At 41.7% G+C, this 21,057-nt stretch overlaps 1 protein-coding gene across 1 annotated transcript in view; it reads right to left on the minus strand.

Annotated features, from left to right (window-relative positions):
- The window catches only part of SRBD1 (S1 RNA binding domain 1), a 171,192-nt gene that overhangs the window by 85,867 nt on the left and 64,268 nt on the right, over positions 1–21,057 (minus strand). The window contains exon 15 of the mRNA XM_080998131.1: positions 18,468–18,559. Coding sequence (XP_080854257.1) covers positions 18,468–18,559 — 92 coding nt within the window. The remainder of the gene's footprint in view (positions 1–18,467; positions 18,560–21,057) is intronic.

A 21,057-nucleotide genomic window follows, 5' to 3' on the forward strand; every position in this document is an offset into this window, starting at 1 on the left:
ACAGCTTAGTTCTCGAACCTTTTGGCTCCCGAACACCGTAAACCTGGAAATGACAGTTCTGGTTTGTGAACTATTTTTGGAAGCCGAACGTCCGACGGGTCTTCCGTGGCTTCTGATTGGCTGCAGGAGCTTCCTGCAGCCAATCAGAAGCCACGCTTTGGTTTCCGAAGGTTTTGTAAGTCGAACGGACTTCCAGAATGGATTCTGTTCGACTTCCAAGGTACTGCTGTACTGTAAGCATGAGAACTGTTGTCCATGAGGGGAGAGGAGGAAGAGCAAAGAGAATGGCTCCAGGTGTGGGTAGGGGAGGGAAACTGTTGTATAAAGTGGTGGAACGGAGGCAGCCTCATATTAAACTTACCCGGTCGCCACAGCAGACAAGGACTTCCACATAGGCAAGTGAGTAGACTAGCAGAAAAGGAACAGAACTCTCTGTCCCTTCTCCACCAGACCACTTGATTTCCATGGTGGCCTCAGGCAATGGGAAGCCCAACCCTCCCTCCATCAGTCTGTTTTTTGGGGAGAAATCCCAATCTCCTACTCCCGATAGCTAATGCTATCCCAAGTTCCCATGCTCTATGGCAGGGGTCAGCAAACATTTTCAGCAGGGGGCCGGTCCACTGTCCCTCAGACCTTGTGGGGGGCCGGACTATATTTGGGGGTGGGGATGAACAAATTCCTATACCCCACAAATAACCCAGAGATGCATTTTAAATAAAAGCACACATTCAACTCATGTGAAAACACACTGATTCCCGGACCGTCCGTGGGCCAGATTTTGAAGGCAATTGGGCCGGATCCGGCCTCCAGGCCTTAGTTTGCCTACCCCTGCTCTATGGCCAGCATGGAAATGCAGACTACTAGCTTATTAGCAGGCTAGCAAATATTTCTTCTCCTTTAGAAAAAATAAATACAAAAACTGCAATCTGGTAATCTTTGTGGTCTTATTTTCAAGGATGGGTGGAGGAGGGATGAAGTGGGAAGAGGATGAAGGACAGGGATGGAGCCTGCCCTCTCCTCCTATCTGTAAGATTTCAGGGGCTTTTGCTTGCCCACGATAATATTTACTCAGTGATCGATTGTTCAGGTTTCTTGTGCCGCAGGAGATTTCTATCCTGTTGACCTGAATTTCACCTTCTAAGTAAAGGATACAGTAAAATATACAGTAGTCTTTGTGTTGAGAATTTGCTCTCAGTAGGGCAGGATTTGTGGCACAAATTTGATTCCTCATACATCTTCTTGGCGGGGTTAAAATGAGACTTATTTTAAGCAGCTGCTCAACAGCTGTACCTCATCCAAAACTCAATTCTGCAAAAGTTGTCAGGTTTTTGTTTTGAAAAGATTAGAGTCTGGATTACTTCTGACACTATAAAACTGATAACCTGCAACATGGCTATGATTTATAAAAACAAAACGACAGTCTTCTGTTAACAAAAAGGGAGATTTAGAATAACTAATTGAATGAATTAATAAAATGAATAAAATGTGGAAATACTTTAAAAAATATACAATAAGCAAATATATTTTGTAAGATAGCGGGGGGTGGGGACAAGAAACATGACTCTACAAATGTGTACAACCTACTTAAAAGCTAAAACTAAAGCTAGCATTTTTAATTACCTTGGCTTGGTAATGAAGCAATTCTGAAAGGAAATCTACAAATTATAAGCAGGGCAATATGCGACTCGATTTCTAAAAGCTAAACTGTAATGCAGAAACCTCTCCTTTAGTAAAGCCTGCATTACCGGTGCCAATTAAAATATCATCTCATTTTTCTGTATAGCTGTAATCCTAAACACAGTTAGAGAATCACAGAATTGTAGAGTTGGAATGGACTCCAAGAGTCATCTAGCCCAACCCCCTGAAATGCAGGAATTTCAGCTAAAGCATCCACGACAGATGGCCATCCAACCTCTGCTTAAAAACCTGCAAGGAAGGAGAGTCCGTCGCCTTTCATGGGAGTCTGTTCCACTGCTGAACAGCTCTTACTGTCAGAAAGTTTTTCCTGATGTTTAGTCGGAATCTCCTTTCTTGTAACTTGAAGCCATTGGTTCGAGTCCTACGCCCCAGAGGAGAAGAAAACAAGCTTGCCCCATCTTCCATGTGACAGCCCTTGAGATATTTGAAGATGGCTATCATTATCTCCTCTCAGTCTCCTCTTTTGCAGGCTAAACATACCCAGCTCCCTCAACTGTTCCTCATAAGGCTTGGTTTCCAGACAACTGATCATCTTGGCCATCCTTCTCTGCACACCTTCCAGCTTGTCAACATCCTTCTTAAATTGTGATGCTCAGGACTGGACACAGTACTCCAGCAAGACAGGGAACAAAAGGAATCCAAACCATCACCACCACCACCCCCCAAAATATCCAGGAGATGCTTTCACAGATAGTACTGAACTAATCTGAGATGAATTTAGTGTTTCCCCACCCAATGATTTTTGCCCTCGTTAACATTTAACAATATTAATCACAATATTTTCCATGATTGCCTTGCAACTAATTGTTGATTTTACTACTGATTTGAGTCAGATTACTGTTTGTTATCTAGATAAAATAACACAGAAAAATGTGTGCTAGAATTCCGCTTTATAGACTGCTATCATGGCCTCAATGAAATCACGTTGCAGACTAAGGTAGTTGCTTACAATGTGAAGTATTCCAATGGTCGTGGAAATCTCTAGTATTCTCTCCTTGTGGAATAAAAATGTAAATTGCAATGGAATATATATTTATACCAGTTGTTTGAGGGGTTTTTATGAGATATGAGACACGAAGGGGCTTGTAAAAGTAATAAAAGCACTTCAGGACATTTTAAACAAAGGATATTGCACCACACATCATTAAATGTGAAGCAGGTGAAAACTACTTGTAAAATATAATCATCATCATCATCATCTCAAGGGGTCAAGCTCAACCTTTTAAAATTACTTCTATACATGATTTAGTATCTCTTAAGGAGGCTTAGTTACTTTCCTTTTACAGGTGGTACTGTTTCACTTGCCACTCCTACCATTGGAGGGTGGTCCATTAGGGCAAATGAGGCACTGCCCCACCAGTGTCACCCTGCCTTTAGCCAGCCCCCACCTGCCTGCCCAGGCTGCGGCACTGCCTCTTAGTCTCCTTCTCCTTAATTTCAGGGTTGCCCTTGTAGAACTCAGCAGCAAGGAGGATGAGGAGAAAACTAGAATTAGTTGGCTCTCCCTGTCATTGGTTCTGGCTTCACCTACTGTTGGTCTCTCTGCCTTCTGCCCAGTCAGTCCCAATGGACTACCTCTGGTGCCTTCATTTTATTGATTTAGATCATGCCATCCAATGTCCTTGCTCCTTAACTATGGTGTTCTAAATAGAAGAGGAAGAAATGGAGGCAGTGAGAGATTTTACTTTCTTGGGCTCCATGATCACTGCAGATGGTGACAGCATATCACGAAATTAAAAGACGCCTGCTTCTTGGGAGAAAAGCAATGACAAACCTAGACAGCATCTTAAAAAGCAGAGACATCACCTTGCCAACAAAGGTCCGTATAGTTAAAGCTATGGTTTTCCCAGTAGTGATGTATGGAAGTGAGAGCTGGACCATAAGGAAGGCTGATCGCCGAAGAATGGATGCTTTTGAATTATGGTGCTGGAGGAGACTCTTGAGAGTCCCATGGACTGCAAGAAGATCAAACCTCTCCATTCTGAAGGAAATGAGCCCTGAGTGTTCACTGGAAGGATAGATCGTGAAGCTGAGGCTCCAATACTTTGGCCACCTCATGAGAAGAGAAGAACCCCTGGAAAAGAGCCTGATGTTGGGAAAGATGGAGGGCACAAGGAGAAGGGGACGACAGAGGACAAGATGGTTGGATAGTGTTCTCGAAGCTACCAGCATGAGGGCACACTTCCACTGTGGGAGGCAGTGGAAGTGCCTGGCGTGCTCTGGTCCATGGGGTCACGAAGAGTCGGACACGACTAAACGACTAAACAACAACAACATTGGTAACCACATCCAAACATGCAAAAAATCCAAGGCGAGAAACTCATAACACAGGCATATAAAAACAATAAGACAGTAAGGCTCCAAGACAAAAACCAACAGCAAAATTCACCTGGAAATGTCAATCTACATCTAGTATTTACCCACTTGAGACCGGAAGGGGATGTAAACTCAGTGGAGGGGCATTTGCTGTGCATGCATAAGATCCCAGGGTCAATTCTTGGCATCTCCAATAAGTATGGAGAGTTCTCTGCCTGTCAGTGTAGGCAATACTGAGCTAGACGGACCAATGGTTTAATTTGGTATAAGGCAGCTTCCTTATGCTCCCTGTATTCTGTCCAAGTTCCTACAGTTTGTGGCTGAGTGCAATGCTAGGATTTGTGGCACCAGTTAGCTTTGACAAACCACTGAACTTTACGCTGACACAGACTTTTCTCCTTTCCTTTCCTTTCCCCACCCTGCCTTCATTCTTCCCAGCATCTTGGCTACCTCAGTGGTTTCCCAACAGACCTTGCCAAACAAACAGAATCATTAGAACAATGCAGAAATTCCAAAGCAATGCAATTTTAGTCACAATATATTTTGGTTGAAAAGTCTTGTTTTCTACTCTCACAACGGGAGACTTGGATCAGGTTTTTGCTTCAGGACTCACATTTATTCCCCACTAAATTTGTCTGAGGGGAGCCTTCCCTATCAAATTTGCCTCACTCGCTTAGCTTTGTAACCTGGGGTCCTCCAGATGTTGTTGGACTACAGCTCCCATCATTCTTGTGTTCTGGCCATGTTGGCCAGGCTAATGGGAGCTGTAGTCCAGCACTTTCTAGAAGGCCACAGATTAGCCTCCCCTGTTATATACAAATGTACCACAACTAACTTGAATATATTGTAATATTCCATGGAGTCTTTATATCCTCTGATACTACATGAAGAGCCAAAGAAATGTATTTCTAGTACGGCAGAAACCGGACACTTGTTTTGATGATGCAAAACTCCCTCAAATACATTGCAGCTTATATAATAAATAAAGTGGCCTGGAACCAGAGAACTCCTTGAAAACATTTCTGCTTATGCAAGGAGAGGGTTCACAGATTTCCTACGAATCTCCCCACCCACAACTTCAGCTGCTTTCACCACTTCACAAGCACGCCTGAAGCCCTTTCCAATCTCAGGGACATGTTTTGGAAGGTGCAAAGGGTTGAAAGAGCAAGGCGAAAGGCTATTTTGTGCAAACAAAATTCTATTCATAGTGCTTTGAGTCCAAACTAGCATTATTTATTTAGATAATTTATATACCACACAGCATTTTTAGCAAAATCTCCAAGCAGCTTACACAGATCACAAAATATTACAAATATAATGCAAGTTTATATATATAAACACCACCTGTGCAGGATAACTCTTCTAAACACCAGTGCAACCATATGACTAACCAAATGGGTTTTTAAGAGATGTTTAAAACGTTCAACAAATGATGCTTCCTAAATCTCTTTTGGGAGCATATTCTCAAAGGTATATCCTGAAACCCAAAAGGCTCATCTCTGTGAGATTCCTAGGTGGCAATCTGCTAGCCATGGTTCTCCTATAATGATCGCCATGATTGGTTTGGTCTGTCGTCAGGGAGGTAGTCTATTACATATCCTGACTCAAATGATGCCTGATAGGATCTCAGAATAAATCTTTCTCAGAGTAAACCTTGCCCATCCCACAGTAGACTTTATCTATTTAGCAGAATAAATAAAAACGGCTCCATTTTGTAGTCTATGGCCCAGTCTGCACTTCCCAGTAAACCAATATTTAATAATTTACCATGAAAAAGCCAATCATGTATGCTTTGCTCCTCCTTGCTGGCGTGGAACAAACTTTTATCCCTGTCACTGCATTCTGTCTAACCTGGGGGTTATGGCCTATTTCACTCCAAACGAACTAAGATCTGTAACTAAGATTTTCTGCTTTGCCTATGATGGTTTATTTGGGTGAAATATGCCACAAAACCCAGTTCAGACGTAAGGCTAAGCCTTATGGTTTGCTTCTCCTGCGTTACAGCCAAATGAGTGAAATTGGCAGGTTCGCTAGAAGCTATTACGGTTTATTGTAACACGCGAATTAGGCCTGTATCTCCTCTTATCCTCTCCAAGAAACAGCTAGTTTCACACTTGAGCTGAAAAGGCTTGACAGCATATTACACTGACTAATAATAATGTAGCCTTTTTAAAATATGTTTCTAATCCCGAGTTAATTCACGTTGGCTCTCTGTGGTTAGCTGCAAGTATTTTCCACTTAAAACCACCTCTCTCCAGTGCGACGTTAAGTGTACGACTTTTCCCTGGCAAAGTTTTCTAAAAGTGACCTTCTCTTCCAAAGCAGCCAAAGGGGAACAGTGCTCTTTTAAAGAAGCCGAAGAAATTAGCTCAAGTAGACATAAAGGCACTATGTCCCACACATCTAATCATCAAATGGTTTTACTTTCCCTGAGATAAAGTCAAAAGAAATTATATTGTCTCCGATCTTTACCTTCCATTTGCTGGGCACTGTGACAGCTCTGAACGGTACATCTCTATCTGTAAAAGCACCCAAGGGTATAAGCCCCTGTAGCATGACAGTCTTAAAAGTCTTAACAAGCCCCAAATGCCTAAAAGGCATTCTCTTGCAATGGGAAGTGCAAGTGGTTTGCTGAACTTTGAATGTACAATAATCCAATGTATTCTGCCCTGTGGAGAGAATACAAGCAGATGGGACTTGACAATGCTAAGCCAAGCTGCGCTGCGTGACCTTTTGCTCTCTTTTTCTTTCCCTTCACTCAGGAGCCATCCTTTTACTTATCCAGGCAGCTCCTTTTACCCATAGTTAGTACCTCCATTCAAACACAGGGACGTAGGCTCACCTCTGATGCACCCTGCAGAATACCTTCCCAACCTCTAACCCAAGATGCATTCAGGGTAAGTCTACACCAGCGCTGCCCCCTACTGCAGTTGTGCAAGTTAATCATTTTGCGGGGGAACACACAATACAATCTGCTGGAGATGGAGGGTTGGTCTTGCAGAGTTGGAAGCAGAGTCACCAAAAAGAGAGGAGCAAAGAAACAAGGGGAAGGGCTATAAGTCAGTGGTAGAGCATCTGCCTCTCCTGCAAGTAGTTCAATCCCTTGCATTTCCAGGTAGGACATGTAATGTCTTCTATTACTAACCATGGAAAGGATGCTGCCTCTGTCAATGCAGACAGTACTGAGCTAGATGGACCAATTGGTCTGACTTGGGTAACTGGTAGATTCCTGCGCTCCTGTTTGCTGGTAAGAATTGCTGGAGACACACAAAGACAGATGCATATAGTGACTAAGAATGATGAGAGGCACTTTTCGTTCTACCTGGACACTGAGGTCCAGCTCCGAGGGCTTCCTGGCGGTTCCCTCACTGTGAGAAGCCAAGTTACAGGGAACCAGGCAGAGGGCCTTCTCGGTAGTGGCACCTGCCCTGTGGAACACCCTCCCACCAGATGTCAAAGAGAACAACTACCAGACTTTTAGAAGACATCTGAAGGCAGCCCTGTTTAGGGAAGCTTTTAATGTTTCATGCATTACTGTATTTTAATATTGTGTTGGAAGCTGCCCAGAGTGGCTGGGGAAACCCAGCCAGATGGGTGGGGTATAAATAATAAAAAATTATTATTATTATTATTATTATTATTATTATTATTATTATTATCCAAACTCTAATAAGAGGCAGGGCAGTAAACACATGGTTGCAGCTTGATGCAGCAGCATCCAAACAAGTTGTCCAAATTCTGCATAGAAAGGTACTTCCATGCAGGAATTATTGCAAAGTTTGCCTCTTGAAGGCGTTCTTTTTTTCCACTTTGCAAGGTGCTTTCCAGTGCATGCACAAGCAGTGAAAATCTATTATGCATGATTATCTACGGGGTAGTAGTTAGAGTGCAAGACTAGGATCAGGGAGACCCAGGGTCAAATCTTTACTTAGCAATGAAGCCCACTGGGTGAGCTGGGGCCATCAACATCTCTCAGTATAATCCACTGCATAAGGCTGTTGTGAGGATGAAATAAGGCGAAGGAGAACTATATGTGCTGCCTGGCGCTCCTTGAAGGAAAAGCAGCGTACATTAACAAGCACCATCTACGTACAGCTCTTTTAAATAAATTAAAACCAGGAGCCTCCTACTCAGCATTGATCAGGAATTCTAGGAAACCAAAAAAGAAATCACTGCAGTTTTGAAATCAGTGTCATTTGAAATGGTCCAGTTCATTCAATTGTATCTACACATAGAGGAATACCTGCTCCTGCATCTCAGGCACCATTAAAAAATTTGTTACTATAGATTAAGAAGTGTACAGATGCATAGCAAGCAAAGAAAATAGCAGTAGATACATGTTTTGCTTATGGAAATGCCTTTCTTTCAGGAAGGAATAGAAGACTTGCTTCTGAGATAATTGGAACTGGATAATTCACAAGATCAGGACATGGGTTATGGGAGAGATTTTACTGTGTCAGGCCATTAGTCCATCTACCTCATTATCGTCTACACTGACTGGCAGTAGCTGTCCATGGTTTATGGCAGAAGTCTTTTCAGGCAACATTTCGCATTGAACCTGGGACGTTCTGCATGCAAAGCCGATAATCTAACACTGAACTACACTCCATCCCTCAATTTCTCTATAAACCAGTCCAAGGGAAATTGGCTTGAAGAGACATTATGCCATGTACATTCTAACAACTAACTTCTGCCACATGGCAAGACAAGAGACAGCTCTGAAGCTGGACACAGGCTCCCAGGCTGCTCTGACTAGCTTTTGAGCAAAGCGAGTTCATCTTGAAGGCATCGCAGTGTAGGAACAAAACCAGAAAAAAGTGTGCAGTCTCTGCTTTAATAGGTGAAACGGAAATTAAAATGAAAGTGTCCCTCTGTGCTTCGTTGCACTAACTTACAAAAGTAATACAGACAAGCTATACTAAGGAGATCTCTTTTGACATAGGCTAGTATAAATGCGCTTGTCGGTTAAGAGGAAATGCCCTTTCCTATCTTATTCCATGTCAGAAGGAATCTTTGTACTGCGGCCTGTCTATATTTCTTTCTGTGAGTTGATGCAATGAAGCACACCGAGTGGCTAGGCTTGGTAAAAGAAGCATAAAAAGAAAAGTCAAGGGGGAAGGCGACATTTTGAAACTACGCTGGGTATCCCAAAACAGAACTAAATCAACGTAGCCGGTGCCAAGCAAAATGCACGGGGCCAGTCTTCCCAATAACTGTATTTCATTGTAAAAGCTATCACCAAGCTCAGTTTTAAGGAGGCTTAATCTTTCAAGATTTGGCACTTCCACAGTTGCTTCGGGTTAGAGAGAGAAAGAGACCCATTAATTTCAAAAAGGATTTATCTCCTGCAGATGCACCACTTGATCCACTGGTTGTCTGTATAACACAAACAGCCAAGTTAGTTCAGAATGCTTTTTGTTTGTTTCTGACATGTTTTCTCCCACGCCTATCATACAAATCAGCACTGCCCCTTGTTGTGAAAGGAATTTGAACAGTGTAATACAGTATTTAAAGGACCCTAAGAATTGCCTGTGCAGGATCGGGTCTATCTCAGTCAGCACGCTCTCTGTTAAGAGTGGCAACCCAGATGATATATTGCATTTGCGATTTCTAAAAAACAGATTTTTTTTTTTATTTTTCGTATTAAGAAATGGAACTGGTGCGATGCTTCAAAGTACCACCAATGCACAATGGAGGCAATCCAGGGAAAGTCAAGCATGCTTAAATTACATTGAAATCAGCGGGATGAAATTGCACTATTAAGCACTTGAGCCCTATCAATTTCAATGGGACTTGAGCCTGCTAACTTTCTCTGGATTGCACCCAATGCCTGCTGTCCAGAGAAACACACTGGCAAATCACAAATAGGGGAGAGTTAAAGACAAGAAGCTACCTTACAAAACTTGATAGCGCCAAGGGATTTCTGAGGAACTTGGCAACTTGACCTGTCATAGGGAACCAAGACACATATAACACTGAACAATGCTGCACAGAAAGTATCTCTAGACCAGGGGCAGCCAACATGGTGCCCATCAGATGCCGTGGACCCCAGCTCTCATCAGCCCCAGACAGCATGGCAAATAGGGATGATGGGAGCTGTTGTCTGAGAACATCTGAAGGGGCCTGTGCTGGCTTCCCTTGTTTCACTGGGACTCCTGCAATTGCCTTAGGCACCATCTGTACTATGCATTTAAAGCAGTATCATACCATTTTTAAACAGCCATGGCTTCCCCCAGAGAATCCTGGGAAATGTCATTTGTTAAGGGTGCTGAGAGCTGTTAGAAGACCCCTATTCCCCTCACAGGGCTACAACTTAAAGAGTGACTTAACAATCAAGCCTTCTTTCCAGCTTTTGCTGGTGCACCTCATCAGCTGCCCCAGACTCTCTGCTTTCATGCTTCGGAAACGTATGTCTCTAGCCCTCCTAGAAAGGAAGTTATGGGGCAAAATGGGCAGGTACCTTCTAAGCAATTTCTGTGAAAGGAGAGTTAGTGTGGTGTGATCTTCACAATCTGGACCAGCAAGACATTGCTGACTTCCCATGGTAAGCAAATCTCTCTGATTTTGTGTTGTGCCATGTCCACCCCCATACCAGCTATTTTGCAACTGGTACCTCCATCTCTCTCTCTCTCAAAATGTGCCCACTGGTCCAGAAAGACTGGTTACTTCTGCCTTGCATCCCAACACCAAAAAGGATTGTCTGAGGAAGTATAGAATGTGCTGTGCCAGAGGATTTCTTAGGCAATGATTTTTGCTCTCATTTCCACCAAGGGACCCTTAAAGGGACCAAAATGAACAACAACAACAACAACACCCCCATGAACCAAGCAATCATACCCTGGACTTTCTTACAATATGCAGTCTGGCTGATTGACTCTGACGTTATTTGCTCAATAAGCACTTTTCTGCAATGTTTCCTTGGTGTATGAATTGCAGAAGCATAGCTTTCACCTCTCTCCCGAATACTATGACTTTAATTCTGAGCTAAAATCCAGTTACCTGAAAAACAGTCAATTAAGTCTGTCTTGTCTCATTTCTATTCTTAAGGGTGGTTAAAACTACTTCCACGTAGGAATCAACTGATTTTGCTTCTAAGTAGTAGCCATTAAGAATCAGCAGTGTTTCTCCAGCATCTGGAAGAAACGTGCTGGTCAAGGTTTTTTGTTAGGCAACACAGAAGCAAAAGAGGGGAGGGAATTCCTTTCCCTCCTTCTCTCAAACAGCTGCTCTGGATTATGACACACTCATCTGTGCGATTTCATATTAATGGGAGATTTCATTCTTTTTCAGAAGTCTACAAATCTGTGAACAAAAACATTTGGGATACACACTGTACTAAAATAGTCATCCATCAAGCCGCAGTTGCCTACCATCGCTCACTGAACTCCTTGGCTCCCCCTTTCCTCCCTTCCCTTTCCCAGCTCTTCATCTATCAAAATGTAGACTGCAAGCTCCTCAGGGCAGAGGACTTGTCCTCTTTGCTTCCAGTACTCTACAAAATGCCAAATAAATAGAATTTGTGCTAAATAATTAACATCTCTAAGGAATTTTATGTATGTTCAGTCTCAAGCAAAAGCGCTGGACAGAAAATCTTAGTGATTCAACTCTAAGGAGCCTGCTTCACACCTGCCTACATACATATCACTTAATAGCTCATAATTTGACTACTCAATGTTTTTGATGAGTGTCACCTGCCCATTCTGCGTTTGCAAGGACTCATTCCTTTAGTGTAGCAGCACCCATGTTTTGTAACTCCCTGTCTCTTGGCACTAGGCAGGTACACGCAATACTGAAAACTTTTTTTAGTTTTGGCAATCCTTCGCAGACACACAATTTAAGGGTTTTTTTTAATCTTTGCTTTAATGCAGGCAACTTTATGAATATCTGTTTTTCTTCTGATTCTGCATTTTAGCTGCATTTTATCTATAATTTTATCTGTGCACCCATTTGGAGAATACGTTGTTCAAGTGTTTTATAGGTTTCTATATAAGTAAGGCACAGCAGAAACAGGCAAACACACATGCGGTGTAAGAATTACACACACATCATATTTTGAAGGTGGCCTAGAACACTAGTGGCCCCTTGAGACAGGGGGCCCTGGGTTGCAATCCACTCAGCCCATGATCTAATCTGGTCTTGCAGATAGATAAATATATTTAACACTTTCTCATGCAGGACTAAGTATGTTTACACAAAAACATATCTCTAAAATTGATGGGACTTACTCCCTACTCAATGGACGCCAGGACTGCAGCCTTAACATCAGTTGTGCTGAGGGTCAAGGATTCTTGTGCCTATGCTAAAAGGAGAAATATATATTTGAATGGAACTGATGTGCATAACCCAGCAGACTATACTTAACAGTGAAGCTATTGCAACATGTTGAAGAGGAGTCACACAATCCTCAACCCATAGGAGCCAACTCCTAGGGGCGGAGGCCCCTTGCCAACCCCCCCAATAAAAAATATTTGAGGCAGGGTGCCTCCCCCCCCCCCGGGGGCGGAAGGAATCCACCCATCTGAATAAATGTTGCCAATTGCTCCAGACCATTACATTGGGCTACGTGGACCAATGTAGGCCATCACCCGCTATCTGAATTGATCCAAACTACAAGAAAGAAGATTCCACCTAAACATTAGGAAGAACTTCCTGACAGTAAGAGCTGTTCAAGAGGGGAATTTGCTGCCAAGGAGTGTGATGGAGTCTCCTTCTTTGGAGGTCTTTAAGCAGAGGCTTGACAACCATATGTCAGGAGTGCTCTGATGGTGTTTCCTGCTTGGCAGGGGGTTGGACTCGATGGCCCTTGTGGTCTCTTCCAACTCTATGATTCTATGATTCTATGATTCTATGAATTGACCTGAGGCGATGCACTATCTCTCTGCATCAGCTCCCTACATTCAAAATAGCAGTGAGCAATCTTATTTGGCTGAAATACACAACAGCCAATGAACCAATCAACAAAGAACCCTTTCCCCTTTTGCTGAGACAATTGGATTTTGGTGGGTTTCGTTATAAAAAATATATGATATGCTGAACAAAAGCAGAGGCGGCTTTTAACAGAGATTACAGATCATCGGAATCAGAATTATAGATTGTCAGAATCAGAATGATAGATCTAAAAAGGCTACCAAACAGTGCACAACTTCATTTTACAAAAGCCTCCTCTGACTGAGTTTATGTAACTACTCTTTATTAGCAGATACAGGTCTCTTCACTTTATTTTGTCAGATTAATTCCCCCTTGCTCCTCACTATCTTATTTTGTACTGAGTGAAATGCTAAAGTGGCAAACCGGGTTAGGATCACAGCTATCTTGTGCAACGCCTTCAAAACCTTTTATTTTAATTCCAAATGTCACACTTCATCATGCAGCTATCAGCTGCTGTCGTTGTCTCAATGTACTGAACTAAATCACGCCGGCACAGAACTTGACGTCGATTAACACAATTAAAACGAAAAGAGGAAAAGTCAGATTTCCTTGATTTAAGTGTGACCTCGTGGCCTACCAAACAAAAATGGAGATCCAGTAAACAAGAAAAAAACAAAATCACCACAGAAACTAATCTCACCAGACTAGACATCTCGCTAAACCTACATGATGACCAGCCATGTGCTGTCACTTCTCCTGAGAGGCAGGCATTTAATGCCCCCCTAACTATGTACGAACATTTTATTCATTATAGGCTTCCAAGCAACTTGAACAGATTCTATTATTACTTGCATATAGTATTAAGTTCAGGGCTTTTTCAAATCAACATTTGTCTGCAAACGTAATGATGAAATTTGTAACTGGAAATTGCATTCTTGCAGAGAGCAAGAAATCACAGGCCTCCCATGTGCGTGTGTGTGTGTCTCAATGTTCAGCCCTTATGGAGCCCCCCAAGTGCTGCCACCAGTTCTACTTCTGCCACCTGAGGCTACAAGGGGCCGGATTGGCTGGTGCCATTTTTGGGATGCACGTTTAACTCTGTCCATCTACCTTTTGCCTTGAATATTTGCAGCCGCTGGGAGAGAGAGCAAAGTGTAATGTCTGACATGGTGAGAGCATGCAGCTTCAACCTGGAATCACGAGGCTGAATCCAACCAAGTCCTACTCAGAGTAGACCAACGGGCACGACTAACACGGGTCCATCAATTTCAGAGAGTCTGCTTTGAGTCTGACTGTGTAGGCATTGGACCGGGGAACAAAGTAGCAAAGCCAGTCCCAGAGGACTTGAATTGACCACCTATCATTGGATAGGTGCAGAGTCCAAACTCCATTTTTTTGAAGGTGTCAGTTGCCCTATGGGGTTCCCTGTAGAAACTCTGTAAGGCAGCTGATACCAGTGGGCTTGCTCTCACCGACAGCCAGCTGACCAGAGGTGAGAGCAAGACTCCTTTTTCAATGAGCAAATGAGAGTACAGTGGTACCTCGGGTTACATACGCTTCAGGTTACAGACTCCGCTAACCCAGAAATAGTGCTTCAGGTTAAGAACTTTGCTTCAGGATGAGAACAGAAATCGGGCTCCAGTGGCGCGGCAGCAGGAGGCCCCATTAGCTAAAGTGGTGCTTCAGGTTAAGAAAAGTTTCAGGTTAAGTACGGACCTCTGGAACGAATTAAGTACCACTGTACACGTTAAGGCTCCCGACCGTGCACTGTAATTAGGCACATATAGCACCAGGTAGGTGTGCTTTGGGGAAATGGCCTCGCAGGCCAAAGCAGGACCTGTGCGGGGTCTACCGTATTTTTCGCTCTATAAGACGCACTTTTCCCCCTCCAAAAATTAAGGGGGAATGTGTGTCTTAAGGAGGCGTCTTATGGAGCAAATGCAGGCTCCATGGCTTTGCGTTGCTTTCGCTGAAGCCTAGAGAGTGAGAGAGGTCGGTGCGCACCGAGAGAGCTGCGCAGAGCCCCTTCAGCAAAGCGGGAGGGGAAATGGAAGGGGCTTCACTTCTCCTGCCGCTTCGCTGAAGGGGCGCTGCGCAGAGAGGGAGGGATTTATTTTTTTTCTTGTTCTCCCCTTCTAAAACTAGGTGCGTCTTATGGTCGGGTGTGTCCTATAGAGCGAAAAATACAGTAATTAGGTCAACAAGCTGAAGGCTCCCCATGCCGGACTTAGCTGATTGCAACCCATGGATAATAGCAAAGAGAAGGAGGTAAGGAATAAGTTTCTCCTTCCTCCCCGAAAACTGGAGAAGGAAGCATAGAGAATGGTCTTTCCGAAGACTGCCCCGTGCCCACAGGTCAGGAGAGCTGACGGAGCAGTAGGAAATAGAAGCAAAACGGCCTTCTCAGTAGTGATGCCCTCCCTGTGGAACTCCCTCCCATCAGATGTCAAGGAAATAAACAACTATCTGACTTTTAGGAGAAATCTGAAGGCAGTCCTGTTTAGGGAAGTTTTTAATGTTTGATCTTTTATTGTGTTTTTAATGTTCTGATGGGAGCCGTCCAGAATGGCTGGGAAAACCCAGCCACATGGGCGGGGTATAAATAATAACTTATTATTACTTACTTACTTACTTACTTACTATTATTATTATAGGGATGCGGGTGGTGCTGTGGTCTAAACTACTGAGCCCAGGGTTTGCTGATCAGAAGGTCAGCGGTTTGAATCCCCGCGACGGGGTGAGCTCCCGTTGCTCGGTCCCTGCTCCTGCCAACCTAGCAGTTTGAAAGCATGAAGTGCAGATAGATAAATAGGTACCACTCCAGTGGAAGGTAAACGGCGTTTCCGTGTGCTGCTCTGGTTCGCCAGAAGTGGCTTAGTCATGCTGGCCACATGACCCGGAAGCTGTACAGCGGCTCCCTCGGGCAGTAAAGCGAGATGAGCGCCGCAACCCCAGAGTCGTCCACAACTGGACCTAATGTTCAGGGGTCCCTTTACCTTTACCTTACTATTATTATTATTATTATTATTATTATTATTACTATTACTACTACTACTAAGGGAGGGGATGGATGAACAGAGCTGAAGGTTGACAACCATCACCTCAGGAACTATCACAGGAAGAGCAATAGCCATTCCTTCTATCAATATGGTTACAGGACTACATTCTACGTGGCTCTCCAAACCAGACTGTAGCTGGTCATGTGAACTCATCCTTGAATTGCAACCTGCCAAACTTTGCACACGTGCAGTTGTTGTTTATTCATATTTTGCCCCCCACCCACTTGACAAAACACTCTGCACATCTCCATTTTTGAGGAAATACAGTATTGATTTTTGAAGATTCCGGGTGCTAAACAAACAGCAAAGGTCCTGCCTACTTCAGATAAAGAACAAGTTAGTCAAAATAACATGGAATTGAAACTCACAACTGGAGGAGATGGAAGCAAAATCTTTCAATAAAATAAACTGGACATTGCAGTTCAATTAAAGGAAAGTTAAGGGTTAGGGTTTCTAAAAAAAGAGACGATTTATTGAATAAATATTGGCTGGTAAATGTTTCTATAGATAAGGAGAAATAAAAGGAAAAAGCAGAGATGTGAGACAGAGGAAGAAACATGATAGATTCTGGCAAGCGATGAATGAGAAGCACAAAGTCTGATGAGGAGAGAAATCAGAAATAAAAGATAAGCAGGAACTACAGATGAAGCTACTTGACGGTATTAACGTTAAAAATATATAGATTAACTTTTTGTGTTCTAAGTATTTGTTTGGTTTAGAAACAATCTAAAGGCATTATAATGGACACAAAATTAAACACGTGAAAAGCCAAAAGTTCCCAAAATTATTATTACATTTTTCAGCTGTAGTACTCAAGAATGGACAGATCAGTTAATTTCTAGTCTGAATCAATTTTCCAAGTGTTCTTACCTAAGTCTGCAAAGTCCAGCTTCTGCATTAATCTGATTATTATTATTATTATTATTATTATTATTATTATTATTATTTTAAGAAAACCACACAAAGAGGAAAGTTCATATTTAAACCTCATATTTAAATCTGAGATCTTTTGATGAAGGGTGGTATGTAAATCGAATAATCAATAATAATAATATGCATTTATCACAAATTCACGTTAAAGAACATGTAGCTCAATGCTCACACTTATTCTAAAATATGCATTTCAATGCATTTTGGTACATTACTTTTTTAGTGATGTATCAAAAAATTGGGGGAAATGAAAAATTCAAATGATAGCATTATCCTGTTCTGAACACTAATCTGGGAAGTGCAGTTTTGGTCAATTTGCATCAATATTCATAGAAATTAAGTTCTTCAAACATCACTAGCAGTAAACATAGTTCGTGTTATGCAAGTAGAGATATGTTTCAGGTTGCCACTGGAAATCACCACTTTCCCTTTACAAAGACTGTTAAATTATTGTTAATGAGACATTCCCACATATAGCCAGTATAAAGCACTTCTCAGTATGCCAAGCTGAGATGGCTTGCAACTCCCACAGTCCATCTGTGTCTGGGCTTGTTTTATGCTGGCCACTGTTATGATGGAAGGGTAAAATGTCCCCTTTTTATAAAAAAAAAATGTGTTTACCAATATCCTATAACTTCTGTAAGTACCTTTGCAATTTTGATACCCCCTGCAATGAGAAACAGGTTTCTTTATCCAGGAAGAATGTGTTTGGACGTAACACTAAACCACAGTTTAGCACTACAGGAGTGAGCCCCTCCCACCTATTCACAAGAGACAAGAGGAAGCATTTGGAATATTTTGCTTTTAATGAACTCTGTTTGCCATTTAATCCTAACTGGGCTTGTGGTTAAACACTAACTATAGTTAATTTCAACAAGCTGGCTTCATAACCCATGGTTTGAAGTTGGCTTCTTTTGAAATTAACCATAGTTAGCATTTAACCACAATCTCCAGTTCAGACGAAACAAGATACTGTGGTTATTTAAAGTTTCTAAATTCTTCCTCTTGGCCACGTAAGACAAGAAGATAGACACGCAGGGTGAATAATGAGTGAGCATGAGGAAGCTGCGTACATTTATCTAGTGTTGAACCAAGGTTTAATCTTATGCTCGAATACAGCCAGAGAGAGATAAATTATGTAAAAGCTATCACATTCAGTTATTCCTCATTTAATTTCCCTATTGGAGCTATTTCTACCTAAAAAGCAGATACCAAATTATCAAGATACAGCCTTGTCAAGCATATTAGATATATTAGTCAATATGTCACACGCCCGTGGCAGTAAGTATACTACATATGGCATTAAATAAAGGGGAAAAACCTGCTGGTTTCCTATCATGTAAATATGAGGGAGACATGAATCCCAATTATACGGCTCAATCCAGGCAACAAGTAGGTCATCACAGTATTTACATATTTACAGTAAGTAGAGTTCTCAATTTATAATTTGTTTCAAGGATGATGAAAAGAAATAATGAAAGGAAATTCATAAAGAGTTAAGGGTGGCAACAGTAATATTATCTTCTCTTATTTAAGTGGTTGTACATATATATACATTATGAGTGTCATGAAAATACTGAAGTAGCCAATAATTACCTGCACTTCGTAGGTTAGGATCTAAATCAGGCATCTCCTTGGTAGCTTCTGGACTAACACTGTATATTGAGGCTCCCGCTTCATTGGTAATGCTGCAGAACAGAAAGCAAATCATTAAAACCTTGCAACACAAAATACATTTTTAAAAAATCTTAATAATGGGTACACAAAATATAAAGATACAGGCTCAAAGCTTGTAAAATCTGCACCATGCATTATATGAAAGTACAGTTTTGTGTGATCTTGGGCTGTGATCCTAAACTTACGTTCTTGAACTGAAATATAAGAGATTTATTTCAAAAATTTAGGAGCTGTAATATCCCACATCACCTCTCACTCATGCCACCTTTTCCTTTGATTTCAATATGTCACAGGTAAATGAAAAAGTGCTGTTGGATTCTTATTTTTGTTCCCCCTCCCATCTGAAAATTGTATCTCCCTTCTCCCTCTTAGGCTGTTTACATATGAACACGCTCCACTGTTTTCAACAGGGCTTGTGAAAGACTGCATCCTATCTTTTACACTGGGCTTTGTACCCCTCACACCAATTGTTATTTCACAAAAAGCATTCTGAACACATATAAAAATGTGTGTATCTCTCATAAAAGTATCTACATATGCATCTGAATGAGATCCAGAGTTGTAAAGAACTTTGCAAAACTGGAAATCACTAATCACTATAACTATTTTTCTTTCTTTCCACTATAAACTTTATTTAGGGCACATTTAATAAAAAGCTAAAATAACACGAGTAACGAGACATAACACAGCCCGCCCACCAGAACTAGAACCACTCAGTTCCTAATTGCAACGTATTAATTCTAAAATTATAAATTGGAAATTACAGCCGACTGGAGTGTTATCAGCAGTCTTCTTTTTTTTTCAAATCTCGAAAAAAACTTTACTGAATAAAGCAAAATATATAATGTCAGCTACTTCTCTTCAGAGTCCGGGTGCATTTGATGGGCACACTGATTTATTACACATTTCTGTGAAACAGCAGACACATAATTATCTCCTTTTTATTTTGCACTTAATTAATATTTGTACATGGTTCTGTGTATTATGAAAAGTGGCCCTGGAAATTTTCTTCAAGTCAGTTGTCATTCAAATGCAAAAATAACACACACACCAGTTCAGTGTGGGGCTACTTACCCCTCCCTCTCTCACACACTCCTATACATGCATTTTTCTGCGTTCCTAAATATAAAGCACAAAACCAGCTCGCAACATTGGAATAAAACCTATCATTTTTGTTCCTATCCTGACTTAACAGAGAGCACCAGGGCTCCCCCACATCCGCACCCACAGCTGTCTTCTCTAAAAAGTACCAGCATCACAACATCACATACAAGGCCAGCTTTAAAACCTGAAGTTGCCAGTTCCCAAAAGGCAGAAGTATCACCTTTCCTTTGCTTAGGCACACTTCAAATGTCCCCAAAGTTTGAATCAGAATGAAAAGTTTGAATCAGATATGAAGGTGAACTGAAATAGCGATCAAGGCTGTATCGTATTTGAAACAGGCCAACAGAGAAATCTTAAGGGGAGGATCGGCTGGTAGAAAACGAACTCGTTCCCACCTACTACCGAAAACCTCCAACTGAATACATTGAGAGAGACAATGAGATTTCTGTTCGTAGCAAAGAACCAGTCCCTTTAAAGATCTACAGGTCAGAGGCAATTGGGCTCAATATTATTCATATATTCAAAGTCCGAGTTCCATACAGCTGCGGAAGTTGCCAAAAAATCACTTATGGAGAAGGAAGCTTTGAGAAGTAAGTAAATAATGATCAAGAGCCCCACCCCACCATCAAATGTGTGGGTAACTCTACTAGCTTTAGGATGGACATATTACATGGGTGTACCTGGCGGGAAAGGAAGGCAGGCAGGCAGGCAGGAACCAGACCAATTAACACACTTTCAGAACGCTCTGAATTATAACAGAGATCGCTAACAACGCAACTTGAGAATGCAAGTCTCCTCCTCTGATTCACAGGTTTGAAAAATGGAGAGGGAGGGAAGGGGAGAATTAACTTTAGTAGTAGGTGGATGGTTTTCTTAGAAGCGAATTTGCTTTTAAATCACTTCTCTAACATTTTCAAGACTCCAATACAAAAGAAAAGCCCAAATTGAAACATATTTATTCTGTTTCAAAAAGTCATTTTTCAGCATTCCATTCATCATTAATGGCATTTACAAGCAACACTTTGCCAGACAAAAATGAGTTTTTGGAGTCTCATTTGAAAATGCTCCAGATTGCTAAAACTGCTGGTTACTTATTCTAGCTGAAATTCAGTGTGTATATATAGACTTGACTGAGGTCATGCAATAATGCCAAAAGTTTTGCAGAGAAAAGTTTTAAATCATATTCCTTAGGACGCACAAGAGGAATTGCCTCCCTAGTAATTTATCTCAACACTCTTGTCAATTATACTTGGACACGACTGCAAACATTTTCAAATGTGTATTTTGTCTCTTAAATAAACCACATTAAAATATCGTCCAAGTTAAACACATTTTACTTCACAGTAGCATAAGAATAGGATCAGAAATCTACACAATGACACGATGCCTGGATTTTCTCAAGACC

Source organism: Podarcis pityusensis, assembly GCF_964106645.2.
Source record: "Podarcis pityusensis genome assembly, chromosome: 3".
NCBI lineage: Eukaryota > Metazoa > Chordata > Lepidosauria > Squamata > Lacertidae > Podarcis > Podarcis pityusensis.